This window comes from Corvus moneduloides, chromosome 15 (assembly GCF_009650955.1).
Source record: "Corvus moneduloides isolate bCorMon1 chromosome 15, bCorMon1.pri, whole genome shotgun sequence".
NCBI lineage: Eukaryota > Metazoa > Chordata > Aves > Passeriformes > Corvidae > Corvus > Corvus moneduloides.
In genome coordinates this window covers 4,741,105-4,755,228 of record NC_045490.1, presented here as the reverse complement: position 1 = coordinate 4,755,228, position 14,124 = coordinate 4,741,105, and the positions used below count along the sequence as shown (strand labels likewise).

Sequence of the window (14,124 nt, the reverse complement as noted above, 5' to 3'; positions counted from 1 at the left end):
GGCCTTGGGGAAGAGATCTGTTAATAACATGACTAATTTTGGGACAGATACAAGGTGAACGTGGGCTGCAAATGGCTGAAAATACTTTATTAGAGGGAAACAGCCATGGAAGAACATTCACCTAGGAATGAGCACTGTTTTGCAAACGAAATGACCAAGGTGACAGGCCCACTCCGTTAGCATCAGCACCTCTGTGCCCATGGAGGGGCCCCAGACTGTTCCTGTCCCTCCAGCACTGTGTCACAAACTGCACTCCCACAAACTTGCTCTCATCCCAGCATCCATGCGCCAGTGCAGCCTCCTGCAGCTCCATGCTCCACTGTCCTGCTGGCTGGAAGGGGGGTGTCCACCCCTGCATCCCAAACAGGCCCAGCCGAGTCATTCCATCCGGCCCCCGGGTACCTTCTGCTGCGCTGTCATGATCTGCTTTCGAGTGTGTCTACATCCCTCCAGTGAGCTCAGAACTGAAAGCATGTCCTAGGAGTAGGCTTTTATAGGAGCAGGCTGATGCCTTGTCGTGACACGATGCCTCTGTGTTGAACAGCTTTGGTTTCCTCGCTGCTGTTTCCCATTGCAGACTCGTATACAATGTACTGTCAGCCATCGCTCCTCAGTCTCCACCTGCCTATTTCTAGGTTTCTCCTCCTTGTGCATCTGTGTTTGGGATTATTTTTTTCTCAAGTGCATTGGCATGCATCCCCTCAGGTGGCATCTCATGGTGTTATTCCTCTCTGGACTTCTGTTTTATTCTTCCTGGTGCCTGCACCACTGGGATTCTGGTAGCCCTGGCTGAGAACACCACACCAACAACCAAATAATTTCAGACCAGTTGTGATGTACCTATTTGCAGAAGAGCCACATGTCAGTATATTTTTCATATACACTTCCTAAAATAACTAAGCCAAAGGGTAGTTTCCACCTGGGCACTCTCTTAAAGAACAGGCTGCAGGAATTCATTCAGGGTAAGATGAAATGGAAACTTCCATATTCTTTATCCCCTTTTACCTTCAGGGCTAGTAAGTAAGAAGATCAGTATAAAGGTCTGGCCTTGTACAGGCAGGAAGTAACTTACTTGAGTTAGGGAAACTTCCTGACTGAAGCTGAAGTACTTCTCCCAGTTTCAGATCATTTAGGTTCAAACCACTGGAGTTACTACTGAGCTGGGTTGGAGCTGAATAGGTGCTGTAGGCATGAACTGTTGTAGTGTTGCCCAGGCCCCTGAGCCATTCACTCTCCCCCATAGGTATTTTTTAACTTACTTTATCTTTCTTTCTTCCTGCCTCAGTCCCAGGAAGAAGTTTGTGATTTGCTGCATGCTGCTCCCTTCCAAAATATTTTGCCCAGGGTCTACATCAAAGGTAAGAAGCTGAGAGGGAAGCAGTGGGCAGACTCAGAGGTCTCTGCCCAGAGGCTGTTTTCTCTCCCATCTCTGCTGAGGATTAGCTCTGACCCTGCTTCCCCCTCCAAATAGATAAGTGCATACAGCCAAACATCAGGTGCAAACAAAAGCCAAGGGTGCATTTCCTGTAGCCTAGTTATGGCCTAAAACCTCAGTCAGTCTGGGGGTTCCCTTAAGGTTTGGGAGCCATTTCACAGCCTCTTTGGAGAATGACAGCATGAAATGTCCATCTCACCAGGAGTGCTCGGTAACAGGGACATGCTTTTGGACATGTGTGATAAAGCTGCTGCTGAGACTGCACTCGCCCATCCCTCCCTTCTCCGCATCACTGGCCCCTCATTGCTGTCAGTTTGGCTCCCTGATCCCACAGTCTCCTTGGATGGTTGCTGGGGGGCAGCTCTGAGCAAACTCGGCGGAAAGTTGCGGGTCTCCACTTCCTCCTCTCATTTCACTGTTTGCTGCTCGCTTGACAGAAGGAGAACGCTTGGAGGTGCGCATGAAGCGTCTCGAAGCCAAGTATGCCCCACTTCACCTGGTTCCCCTAATAGAGAGGCTGGGCACTCCGCAGGTAAGGATTGTATTGGAAGGGATGGCTGTTGGAAACTCGTAGCAGTCCCCACGTGGCCTGTTTGGCCTTGGGAAAAGTGATCCTTATTTTTTCTTTTGATTGATTGATTTTTTTTCCCCCAAAACATCAATTGGATGAGCAAATCTGAATCCTTGCCCGAGCAAACACTCTGAAGGGAAATCTGTGAGTGGGTCCAGAGATGTGTTGCTGCCTCCAGTCAGGAGAGCTGGCAGGGAGCTGTAAGGCAAGTGTGCTAGAAGCCAGTTCTGAATCAGAACAACTCCAAAAACCTCTTCTTCTCCACTTTAAAAAGATGGAGAATTGCTGGAGTGGCTTGAGGGGAAACTTTGCAGGGCTGTCCTAACAATCAATTGCCATCACTTTTGGGGATCCCATTTTAGGACTGCAGTGTGGTCCGTTTAAGCTCATCCCTGTCAAGGAATACATCTGAGAATGGTTTCCCTCTTAGCACATGCTTAGAGCTTCAGCACATGCTTAAAATTACGGCTCCATTTAAGTGTCTTCTTGATGTGGGTCTCAGCTTGGGAAAAATCTCTTGTGCAGAAACTCAGTACTGTTAAAAATATCTCCATAGACTGATCAGTGTAATGGGCAAAATCTGAGCTCCATTGATAGTAATAATCAAACTTCAAGTGCCCATTTGTTGGGGTTGATGGGATAAAAATCTTTCAAAGTATCAAATGAATCAACACCCTTTTCCTGTAATGTACTGATGAGGGAATGGAACAAACACTCAGCTGGTGTAGGAGGTGACAGAACTGTGGCAGGCAGAAAGTGGTTGATATTTTTTCTTGTATTTTTTTCTCATGGATCAAGGACATTTTGAACTTTGCATCATTGGAAATCATCTGAAACAGAGAAATTGGCTGGATAACTGAGGACTTTGTCTTACTCTGTAGACACTTCCTTTTAAAGGAGACACTCGAGAAAAAGAATTCACCTCTGTGTTTTTGTGTCTTTGTGTTGGTCTTTCTATCTCTCCTTCTTTCCATGCAAAATCATCATTGAATTCTGCTATTAGAGTCCACTCGTTGCTTATCTCTGCTGTAGTTATAATGGTGATGAAAACAAAAGGTATTTCATGTCCCACTAAAAAGTTATTTTTCTGTAAACTGTTCCCATATTCATCACACAGGTACAGTTGGGTACCAGATTTTTTTTTTTTTTTTAGCTCAAATGTAAATGAACACAAGAATTGCTTTCTATAGGTGCCTCCATAGCTTCTAAGCTTGCTCCTTTTATGCAGTTTTGGACATGCATTTTGGAAATGCAGTTTTGGACACAGGCCATACAGGGTTTTTTCCTGCAGAATGCATAAATGCCTTGTAACAATTGTCCAGAATCTAAGCAGAAGTTCGATGCCTCTCCCAAAAGGTGGCCCCATGCATGTTACAGAATTCCATGCTGTGAAGGGGCTGAGCCAGAGTTAGTGGGGATCTATTGGTTTTTGCAGCTTTTGGGTAGGGTTCTGGCAAGTTCACCAGTAAACAGGCTGTACAAGAGGTTCAAAATCTGGAAAATCAAAACCGGATTTGTGCAGTGGCACGAAAACTGCCAATGATTGTTGTAAATAATTACTTTGCATTGGAAATCCAGAAGCAGCTGTTTGGTGGATCATTCATAAAGAACCAGGGGGGTCAAAGTGGTTCATTAAAGGAATCCTCTCCCATTTAATGCTGACCATAAAGGTATTTAGTAAGGGGTTTTCAAAAGTGCTTGGTCAGTCTGGTTTCTTCACTGGAAATAATCAGAGCCTTTGCTTCTGAAGACAGAAGGAATAATTGAGCCAGCACAGTGGCATCCTTTGACAATTCACCTTGAGAGCATCCTTCCTCTCCTGATCTTAGAAATCAGTGGGACCCAAGACTGTGAGGCAGCTCTGGCCACAAGACCAACAGCTCCCCAGCTGCTTTGCCCATGTTAAGATATCTACCCTAGGATGGTAGTCCTGTATCAAAGACTGGTCTTACTGTGATGAATTTTGGAACCAAATTCTGTCTGTGAATGTGCATAACTGAGTGGCACAGCCTACACTGAAAGCCGGATGCATCCCCTTCTAAATTAAGATTTCTTCAGAAATCGTGTACTAAGATCACTGGAGAAGTTTGTTCTCAAAAGTATCTGTTTTTTCACTATATTTTAGCAAACACTAATGCTAACACCTAATTTATATTTGAAATGGCTCTGCTTCTGCTGTGCCCTCATTTTGCCATGATAGAGCAGTGTGTGCAGATCTGTGCCCATAAGAGCTTGGAGCAGGTGAGGAGAGGGACAGTACACAGCCTTTAGCTAAAAAGCTGGATAAAATAAACCTTTACTTGCCAAGCAAACACATGCAGTGTGTGCCGTGGAACCAGTGATACCATTCCTGCTTTTAACACATCGAGGGATCCCAGAGCCAGTGTGGCCTCTGCACATCATTACAGCTTTCCCTTGATATTTGCTATTAGTTGAACACTAATTGAGCTGAGGTCCCCAGACCATCCTTGAAACTGTGACACAAGCAAGAATTGAAATGCTTCTAATTTCAAGAGCAACCAAACTAAAAATGCTTGAGGTTACTGCCAGCATAAATTGATAATCAGGGATGGGGATGTGCAGGCACATTCATGCATTTTTCAGAGTGGAATGAAGATGACCCAGCTAAACTGAGCAAAATTCATGTTCTTAATGTCTGGCCAGGACATGTGCCTGCCCTTTGTCCCAGCTGCTCTGAGTCCCCATCGTGACTGACTGGGATAACATTTTTATAGGCATTGCAGGGACATCTGGAAATGGAGCAAATGCTTAAAAATTGCTTAAAGCTCCAGGAAGTCCTCTGGGACAGGCAGGGTCTCAGTCAATGTAATGCTTGTTCTGTGTGGCTGTTCTAGAGAGGTGGGAGGGGTAAAGGCTCTGCCTGTGCAGCCACTCCTCTGCTGAGGTGAGCACAAAGAGCCAGAGCCTCCCACAGCCATGGGCACAACTCTGACAGCACTCAGCTCCCATTTCCCAAGTTATTTTTGGCAGCACTGCAAAGAGAAGTCAGTCCTGCTACTGGAACAGCAGGAAATGGGGCAGCTGAGAGGATAGGGCAGTGAGAGACCCCCACACTTGCACCACTCAGTGAGCTTGGGGGAAGGCCCTACTTGCTTATTTTAAATCCCCTTTTTTTTTCTCTTGGGGAGCAATAAGGCTGAAATGAAATTAATTCTCTTTTAGTTTTCCTCTAGTGTAAAAACCAAAATAACTTCATCCAGTGGAGCTATTCCAGAATGGTATATCTAAATCTGAGCGGGGGTGTCACAGAAATTATCCACACCTGTAAAGCTTCCACATGTGGGAAAAAATTATTTGGCTTTCTTATAAACTACAGGTTTTCCAGTGTCAAGTTAGCAGTGCTTCTCATCTTCCTCAGAGCTTTTTAACCCTAACTACAAAAGAAATCAAGAAAGCCATAGGCTATCTGCATTTTGAAGAGATGCTGGCAATGTCCTGGGAAGCAAAATGTCCCTGTTCTCTCCTATTTTATCTTCATAATCTGCAGAAATCATGAGACAAAACCCATGAAATGAATCATGAAATGAAAATCAGGAAATGAAATGCTGAGTAGCACTAACAGAGCAGAACAGCATGCTAGCAGAATTAAGGATCAGTATTTCTGGTCAGAGCTTTGCCTTCAGCTCTGGTGTTCTGATGTACGTGGTTACTCCAAAAGATACTGAGGTCGGTGAAATACAGTGGAGCACAATATTAAGTCTCCTGCTTGAGGGATGAGTATTCTCTGGTGGGAAGCGCCATGGGAGCAGCCATCAGAGGTAAGCTTGGAGGTGAAGGAGCCGGAGACAGACCAGGCAGCGTTAAATCCAGCGGGTCTGGGTCACATCCTCACTTGTGTCCCTCTGGTTGTCCCTCTCCTCAGCAAATAGCCATCGCCCGGGAGGGGGACCTGCTGACCAAGGAGCGGCTGTGCTGCGGGCTCTCCATGTTCGAGGTGATCCTGACACGGATCCGGAGCTACCTGCAGGACCCCATCTGGCGCGGGCCGCCCCCCACCAACGGGGTCATGCACGTGGACGAGTGCGTGGAGTTCCACCGGCTCTGGAGCGCCATGCAGTTCGTGTACTGCATCCCCGTGGGCACCAACGAGTTCACGGCAGAGTGAGTGTCCCCAGACAGCTCCTGTCACTGCAGCTCATGGGTGGACGGGGCTGGCCAGCCCCCAGAGTGCCGTCAGCTGCTGTGAGAGCCACTGTGGAGGTAGAGGGGAATGTGGGTGTTTGGTGAAAGGACTTTGTTGTGCATGGATGCAAAAAGATGTTCAGCTTTGTATTGGAACAGCTGGAGAAAAGAGCAAGGTAAAGGAACGTGCCCAAGGTGACAGGCAGGAGATGGGTAGATGGACCAACAACCCAGCAGTAGGTCCTCATCCGTCTTACCCTGTGATTCACCCTGCACAGCCTGGCCTGGGTGTAATTATGCACATCTCCTTCTGAGTTCATTTTCTCTAGGTGTACACTCACTTTCTAAGAGCAGGACTGAACCCGTTTTCCCTAGGAATTCACCAAAGAAAGTTCCTGGTGTCATGGTACTTCTCTTGCCTAACTGTATCCTGTCGTGTCTCCCCACCCATCACCCTGTTCCTCCCTCCAGGCAGTGCTTTGGAGATGGTCTGAACTGGGCAGGTTGCTCTATCATTGTTCTCCTTGGACAGCAACGGCGCTTTGACCTCTTTGACTTCTGCTACCACCTGCTGAAGGTGCAGAGGCAGGATGGGAAGGATGAAATCATAAAAAACGTGGTAAGTTGAAGGGTGGGGTCCCAAAGAACCCAAACTCAGCACACTTCTTTCTGTTTTCTATCCTGCTTTGTCCAAACTCATCAGTTACAACAAAGCCTGGTGTTAATCTTATTCTTACTGGACGCCCTTGCTGTAAGGTTTCCATCTGCAGTCTCAGCAGACAGGCCAAGGTTTTAATTGCCTTGAAAATCAAATCTTTTTTCTCCCAAAGCTTTTCCTTTCTTCCTGGGGTTGGGAAGCTGGACCTGAGGAGCTGGTATTTCCAGCAACCATCCTGTGGTTTCGGTGGCTTTATCAATAAGCAGTTGGGAGCCTAGACTTAGGAACAGTTAACTTAGGACCACTCACTGATCTTGTTAATGCTCTGTCTTGAGTCATCAAACCCAATAATGAAGCGAGTCACCGGTCCCTGCAAGGTGCTACGTGGAACAGGAACATGTGTTAGAGCTGCTTTGCCTTAGCAGAGCTTTCCAGCAGCAGGGCACAGGTTCTGCTGCTTCCTAGCTGCTCAGATGACATAAGACCTTTCATGTTCTGTTTCTCTCCCTCACCATCTCTCCAGCCCTTGAAGAAGATGGCCGACAGGATCAGGAAGTATCAGATCCTGAACAACGAGATTTTTGCCATCCTGAACAAGTACATGAAGTCGGTGGAAACAGACAGTTCCACGGTGGAGCACGTGCGCTGCTTCCAGCCCCCCATCCACCAGTCGCTGGCCACCACCTGCTAGTGTGGACACGGACCCCGCATGGGTTGGGAAGGGAGCAGGGACTGAACCCAAACCAGCTGGGAGGGGTAAACTTGATGGTGTGAGGCCTGACAAGGAAGTGAGGCTGGGTCTGCCTCTCCACACGAGGACACATCTTCCCCTCAGCCCCGTTTGAGTGCATGTTCCTCTGTACCATCCCTGTGATCGGTTTTACTCGTAGCTTTCGGACTTGAGGGGGGGTGGGGGTGGGCAGGCAAAATGTGCTTTTCTTCCATGAAGTGGTCCGGTTTTCCCTGTGATTCACCCAGTCCACACATCACTCTGAAGCCATACTGCAGCCTCAGGTGGGAGAGTTCCATGCTCCCACGGCGCCGGGAACCCGCTCCCACTGCAGAAGCAGTGGGACAAGTCAACACCCCCGTGACATGTGCCACCAGCCACAGAGCAGGAGGGGCTGAAGACAAGTTCCTGATCCACTCTTTGAGGGGAAGAAGGGATGAAGGCAGGATGTTACCCATGGCAGTGCCCTGAGGACCGAGTGCTGGGCGCAGAGGAGCCCTGCCAGGCTGGTCGTGGATGGCTGCCTGGCCCAGGCTGGGGTGAGCTTTGTGCTCCCTGCTGTGTCCTTGGCCTTTCCAGCAGTTGTAGGGGGAGCTTTGGCATGTGGGCTTGAGAACAGCAGTGATGCAGTCACCAGATAACTCCTCAGCACTTCAGAGAGCTGGGGAAAGAGAAAACTGCCTGGCTTTTTCCATGCTATTGGGACATCCACTTATTTTAATGCAGAGGTTCTCCCCTGAAGATACATCTTCCATGGACTAAACCAGATTTCCTGTGGACTACAGAAGAGGCTGCATTCATGTGAATGTGCTCTCAAACATACTAATTTGGGTGGAAATAATCACAGGTGCTGACAGGATGCAGGTGTAGTTACCTTGAACACACAGGATCTTTGTTCTTCAGCCAAGGATGAGAGCCAGGGTATGTAATCATTGTGTGTTCTGGGATGTGATTTTCCCTTGGTTTAGACAGACTCCTGGTGGCACAGCGACCAAATACCTTTCTCCAGAGAATGGTGACTACCAGCAGGGCTTAGGAAACTTCCCATCAGTCAGAAATTACGTGGTTGGTTAGAAAAGGTGAAATACAGGATAAGCTTTAAAAAATACCCAGAATTTTCCAAATTCAAAGCTGCTCAGAGAGAACACTGGAGTCTGTTTCCTTTTCCCACTCAGCTAATCTAAGATCCCTGGATAGTGAGAACAAATTCAGGTGGAACTTCAAGGAGGATTTCATAACTCCTGGTCTAACCTGCTTCCCCTCAGTACTGTCATTGGAGTGATACAAAAGCTTCTGCTTGATGTGAAAGGAGATCGAATCATGTGCTCCAAGAGAAAATGATGCCAGCCTCACCACTGGCAGTGTTTCCTCAGCTTTAGCCTGGCCACAGCAGATAATTGCTGAGTCCAGATGTGATAATACGTATTTGTTTCATGCCTTTCATCATGCCTTGTAAATTGCATGCTGTTACAGATGTTAAAAAGCCAGAGCCTGGGCATTTATTCTCTCAGAGGAAACATGCAATTTATTAGTAGAAATGTCCCAGCTGGTGTTTTTGTCTTAGGAAACAACAGCCAGCAAACTAATGCTGGCAAGAGGAGATCTTGACGGGTGACATGAATTTGTGCTCCCAGGCTCTCATCACCTACTCCCTTGATAATCAATAAATACCCCACATGTGACAAGTGCTGGACATTTTCACACCTTGAGTTTCCTTTAATTACTGAGACAGACATTTTCAGCTGCAGGGAGGAAATTGTGCAGCACAGTAATCTGAAAGTAAAATGAAATCTCAGGAAGTCTGGCTGAAATCTTGGAGTGGCAGGGAAGGACCCAGCCCAACACGGCGAGTTCTTTCCTCTGTGTCATGAGGAAGAGCAGAAGAAGAGCATCTGGGGCTTGCTCTCTATTTACTCTTCCATTAAGGATGTCAGTTCTGGTATTCCATCATGTTCCAACACTTCTACACTACTGGAGTGAGGGTTATCTAAAGATATATATTTTTAAAAGGAAGAGAAGAATCAAGCACTTTATTTTTTGTGGAAAACAAGATGCAAGGAAGATAGATCCAACCAAGATCCTATTTTTCCTTACCTAAATAGCAAGTGCTTGTTATTTTGGTATGAAAGTCTTGCTGAAAAGTTAGCACAAGTCCCTGTCTGGCTTTCAGAGCCACCTCTAGGCACAGCACAAATTAAATGTCCTAGTACATCTGACAAGCTATGGAATGCTGGAGTCTTCTTGGAAACCAGCATGAACAAGAAGTTGCTACAAAAGGATGAACTCTACCACATGGCCCAGTCTCAGCTACCTAGACAAAAGGGGATAAAGTAAGGTGAATTTAAATCCCTGGTTTCATCAGTTTGGGCCTGGAATGAGTCATCAGATACTTCACCTAAACCTGTAAATCTCTTTGCATTCTTTTCCTGTAGTTTTGCCACGATTCCCTGAAACCCTGCAAAACACAGTTGCACTGGAAAGTTGTTGTACAGGCTGTACTTGAAAGAACAGGTAGTTGAAATCTATTGTTGCCCTCGGATTTGCTAGCAAAAATGTAAAACCCCTCCAGATTCCAAGGGATTAAATGTTTTGAGCAAAATGTCGAAGTGCATGGACAAAATGTAAACTGTTTTGACTGTAGAGTGTATGCAGGTCTTCTGCCTTGCTGCTCAAGTCACACGAGATGCCAGTTAGTAATAATCACAGTCTGAATTTCTGAGATTTGATGTTACTGTCCTTCGATTATCTCAAGGATTCAGATACTCCTTAGCTTCAGTTTTCTCACCCTCCTTGTCTGTGTATGAGAAAGGTCCAGGCTTAGGTCTTTAAACAACTCCATGAAAATGGATTTTTTTTCCTCCCGTGCTTTTTTAAATGTCATAATTGTTAATGGAAATAGGGAGCACATTTGTAAGAGTAGGGCTAAATAGTAACAGATTGCCAGGGGGTCAGGCATATTCCCCACACCTGCAGACTTTCTGCCAAGTTTGGGAGTGTTCCTTGCAGATGTGCTTCAGTCTATATTTTTCAGTCTTTTATGATCTGCAGACTTCTAATGTTCTTTTCCTAGGGAAATGTTGACCCCTGTCTGAATACTCCCAGGTCCACTGACAATGGACTTGCTTTTTACCTGTATTTTCCTGCTTATGCTGAAGTAGTCTGCAAACTCCCCAGCAGTCACCAGCCACCACTTGGAATGTCTACTCCAAAGACAAGTTGTTGGCTCCATACAGGAATTACAGCGGGGAGAAAGGATGGCCTGTGTTCTGAATGAAGTCAGACTGGGTTATTTTAATGTTCCCTCCGGCTTTGCCGGTATAAAACGTGGCTGTTGGCAGTGCACATGCTTTTCTGGGATGATGCTGCACTTGACTTTCAATGCTACAATGGAAAGGGGAAGCAAACTAGTTCAAATTCAGCACTTCAGTGGTTTTCCATTTAAACTCTGACAGCACTTAGTAGCATTGAACAACATTAGTCCTTTTCCTCCTGCATTACTCCAGTCCAGTAGGTTCATGCATATTGGAGAACGAAAGAGAAAAGAATTGAAGGTGTAAAAAAGCAAGAAAATATTCTCAAAAACTGTTGTCAAATGTACCATATTTGTATGAAAAGCTGCTTGAGTTATTTTGTACAATGAATTTTATTTATGGTGAGGTATATTTACGCTTGTGATCTGATACAGTGTTAAATTTTTGATCCATATTTGCTATGCAGCTGAAGATGATATTTTGGTTTTGTATTATTATTTTTTGCTGTTGTTCTAAAATTCAGCCAACAGAAGCTTCCATCTCCATTAGAAGTGTTTCTGCAAGAGTAAAGCATCTGATACCTGGTGATATGTCCCGTAACACAGCAACCAACAGTGTGTATACAACAAATGTGGGATGACTTTTGTGATGAAGAGAAATAAAAATTGGGCTCATTCATGAAATGAGCAGAATTTACCTTGTGGTGTCATCATCACTGTGGTAACTATTACCTGGGGAGAGGTTTCAGTAGTACCTGGCACCAAAAAAAAGCTAAGTTGATTAAAATGTCGAGCTTTTGTAAAAACCAAAGGAAAAAAAGAAAAAGGCTCTGTGGCCAACACCAAAACAGACATATTTTCCAATCAAAAAGTTAATGATTTTTGGGAAAAACTTTCTAACACAACACATTTTTCATTTTAAGACTTGTTTTAGTGCAAGAGGGTCAGGGAATTGAAAATCATATAATCATTTTTTATAGATTTTGACAGGCTCTTACTCAAAGCTAAACTGAGGAACTAATTTCCTCTCGTTACTGCAGCCTTGTCAACTCCACAGGGGCCTTTTTTATTCCAGGAGATTCTCCTTGCTATTATTTTCCCAAATTTCCATTTGAAACCATTCTTAGTTTTGTGTTGAAAGCATCCAAGGAGCAGCAGTGGTTGTTGGCTGCAGAAGGAGCAGTGGGAACCAAGGGGAAAAGATCTTCTGGGAGCTGAGGAATTAGGGAGAAACAACTGACATGGATCTATGGGAGATGGACTCCTGTGCTCATCAGCTCCAGACCAAACACTGTAACTGGTGTTCCCTTTCATAGCTTCTTCCCAAGGTTTCCTTATGGGAACAGCTTCCTAGCTTAAGAGGAATAGAAATGCAATGACCCTTTACATAAAATTGGAAATGAACTTTACACCATGACCAGGCAGCTCTCTTGATCTTTCCAACGTGCTCTGAGGCTGTGCTGCAGCTCTGGGGGTGACATCCTGCTGTGCTGGACTGTTTGCCTGGTGGTTGAAAGTTGCCCAATGTTTACTGATTTCAACATGGTTCTGCTACAGGGAATGGCAGAGAGGAGAGCAGGGCTTTCTTCCTGCCTCAGCCACTGATACTGGGCAGGTTGTTTGGGTTTTAGCCTTTCTCCCATTTAGATTTCTCCTTTTTTTTTCTTCCTCCTTTTTTTTTTTTTTTTTAACTAATTCTAGCTGCTGCGTCATGGACCCCCCAGTTCCCACACCAGCCCTAAGAAGTGCTGAGAGCTCACATGGTCTCACCTGGAGCCAGACGCAATTCTTGCTTTGAGTGTCTTATTTTGACCAACCAACCCTAAGGGAGCAGAATCAAAGATACAGGCCCCTATCTTTCTTCTAATGCTCCTAAATATGTTTACATCTCCAGATGAAAGTCACTTCACCAATACAGAGAACAGTTCATTAATGGTTGTTTTATTCTTTCAAAAGCTTAACAAAATTACCCTTTCTGTGACCCCCTCTGTAAGTCAGGAGTGCCTTTCACATGTAGCTTTGCTTGATTTAGAGTTCTGATGCAAACGCCTCCAGATAAGAAGTCTGCAAACAAACGATCTGCTGATTACGTGTCACTTCACCCACTGCTGTCCATCACCAGCCCACCGCTCCTGCTCTGCCAACATGTGGCTTTGTGGGGCCACAGTGACCTCGATAAAGTATTTAGCAACCCTGGGAGAAAGGAGCCAGGATGTGTTCTATGGTCTCGTGCCCCTGGATCACTCAGCAGCTCGGCACAGACCCACAGGTGTGTGCACTGGCATGGGAGGGCAGGACTGCAAGGGTTGGAACCCACCATGGGTGTGACAGGCTTGGGAGCTGTCCCTGTTGGTGTTGCCTAAACTGTGGGAGCACCAAATGACAGCCTCTGCCACTGCAGACACCGTTACCCTGAGACAGGCCTGAGTTAAAAGCTGTCTGCTCAACAAAGTTCAATCTTTGAAGCTTTGGGCTTCCTTTCATGTAGTGCTGCAATCATCCAACACCAGGCAATTCCCTTAACCCTCACCCTATCAAATCATTGCCAGAAAAAGGATTCACCCTCTCTTTGAAGCAGCAAAGACCTCCTTGGAGCCCTAAAACTATACAAAGCCAGAGGAGAATATTACAAAGGTGTCCAGGAAGTTTCCACAGAAACCACGCCTAGCAGACATCCAAGGGCAAAAGTTTCCATCACCTGTTAGCAGGATACTTCCACCATTATTTTTAACAGAGGACAATTGATACTCAATAGTTCTCCATCATTTTTTCCAGAACAGAAAAGATGAGCAGACAAGAGCAGGGCAAAGAACAGCCTTTTGATGTTGCTAGAGAGGTTCTTTGCATGCAAAGCTGCCTTGTTTCTATCCCCTGGATTCCAGTCAAGGTTTTGGCCTGGAAACCAGTATTTCAGGAGGAACTGCATTGTTAAAAGATGAGCTTCGAAGGAAGACTCCCTGATTTCTGGTGAGTTATTTTTAAGGCAGCATCTGATGTGTGTATCAACCCGTGAGGTCATAGCTTGGAGCTAAATTCCCTTAATTACAGCCTTCCCGTTAAAATGAGGATATGAAGCAATAAAAGAGGCAGTGGCTGCATCCCTGCTTTATTGCTATCAGTCTCAACTTGCCCTTGACTAAGCACAGAAGGCTCTATGCCTATCCCACCTGGCTCTTAACTCCCACATTGCCAGACATGGCCTTGCTAAATCCATCAAATGCAACTCCTGTGACTTCGTTATTTTATAGACTGCACCTCCAGCAGTCCCTGTGCCAGAGAGAAGGGAATACGTGACACACTTGTGTCCATGGCTGATTGCAAGATCTGACTGAAGCTT

General features: G+C 45.7%; 1 protein-coding gene across 4 annotated transcripts in view; it reads left to right on the top strand.

The window, feature by feature from the left end:
* Positions 1-11,484, top strand: part of CYFIP2 (cytoplasmic FMR1 interacting protein 2) — a 49,975-nt gene extending 38,491 nt beyond the window's left edge. For 3 of the 4 annotated variants that reach the window (XM_032124621.1, XM_032124619.1, XM_032124620.1), the window contains exons 27-31: positions 1,286-1,358; positions 1,873-1,967; positions 5,890-6,128; positions 6,621-6,768; positions 7,331-11,484. In XM_032124621.1, the coding sequence (XP_031980512.1) occupies positions 1,286-1,358; positions 1,873-1,967; positions 5,890-6,128; positions 6,621-6,768; positions 7,331-7,498 (723 nt within the window). In that variant the 3' untranslated portion in view covers positions 7,499-11,484. The remainder of the gene's footprint in view (positions 1-1,285; positions 1,359-1,872; positions 1,968-5,889; positions 6,129-6,620; positions 6,769-7,330) is intronic. The other variant, XM_032124622.1, reaches the window with a different exon arrangement.
* Positions 11,485-14,124: the final 2,640 nt, after the last annotated feature.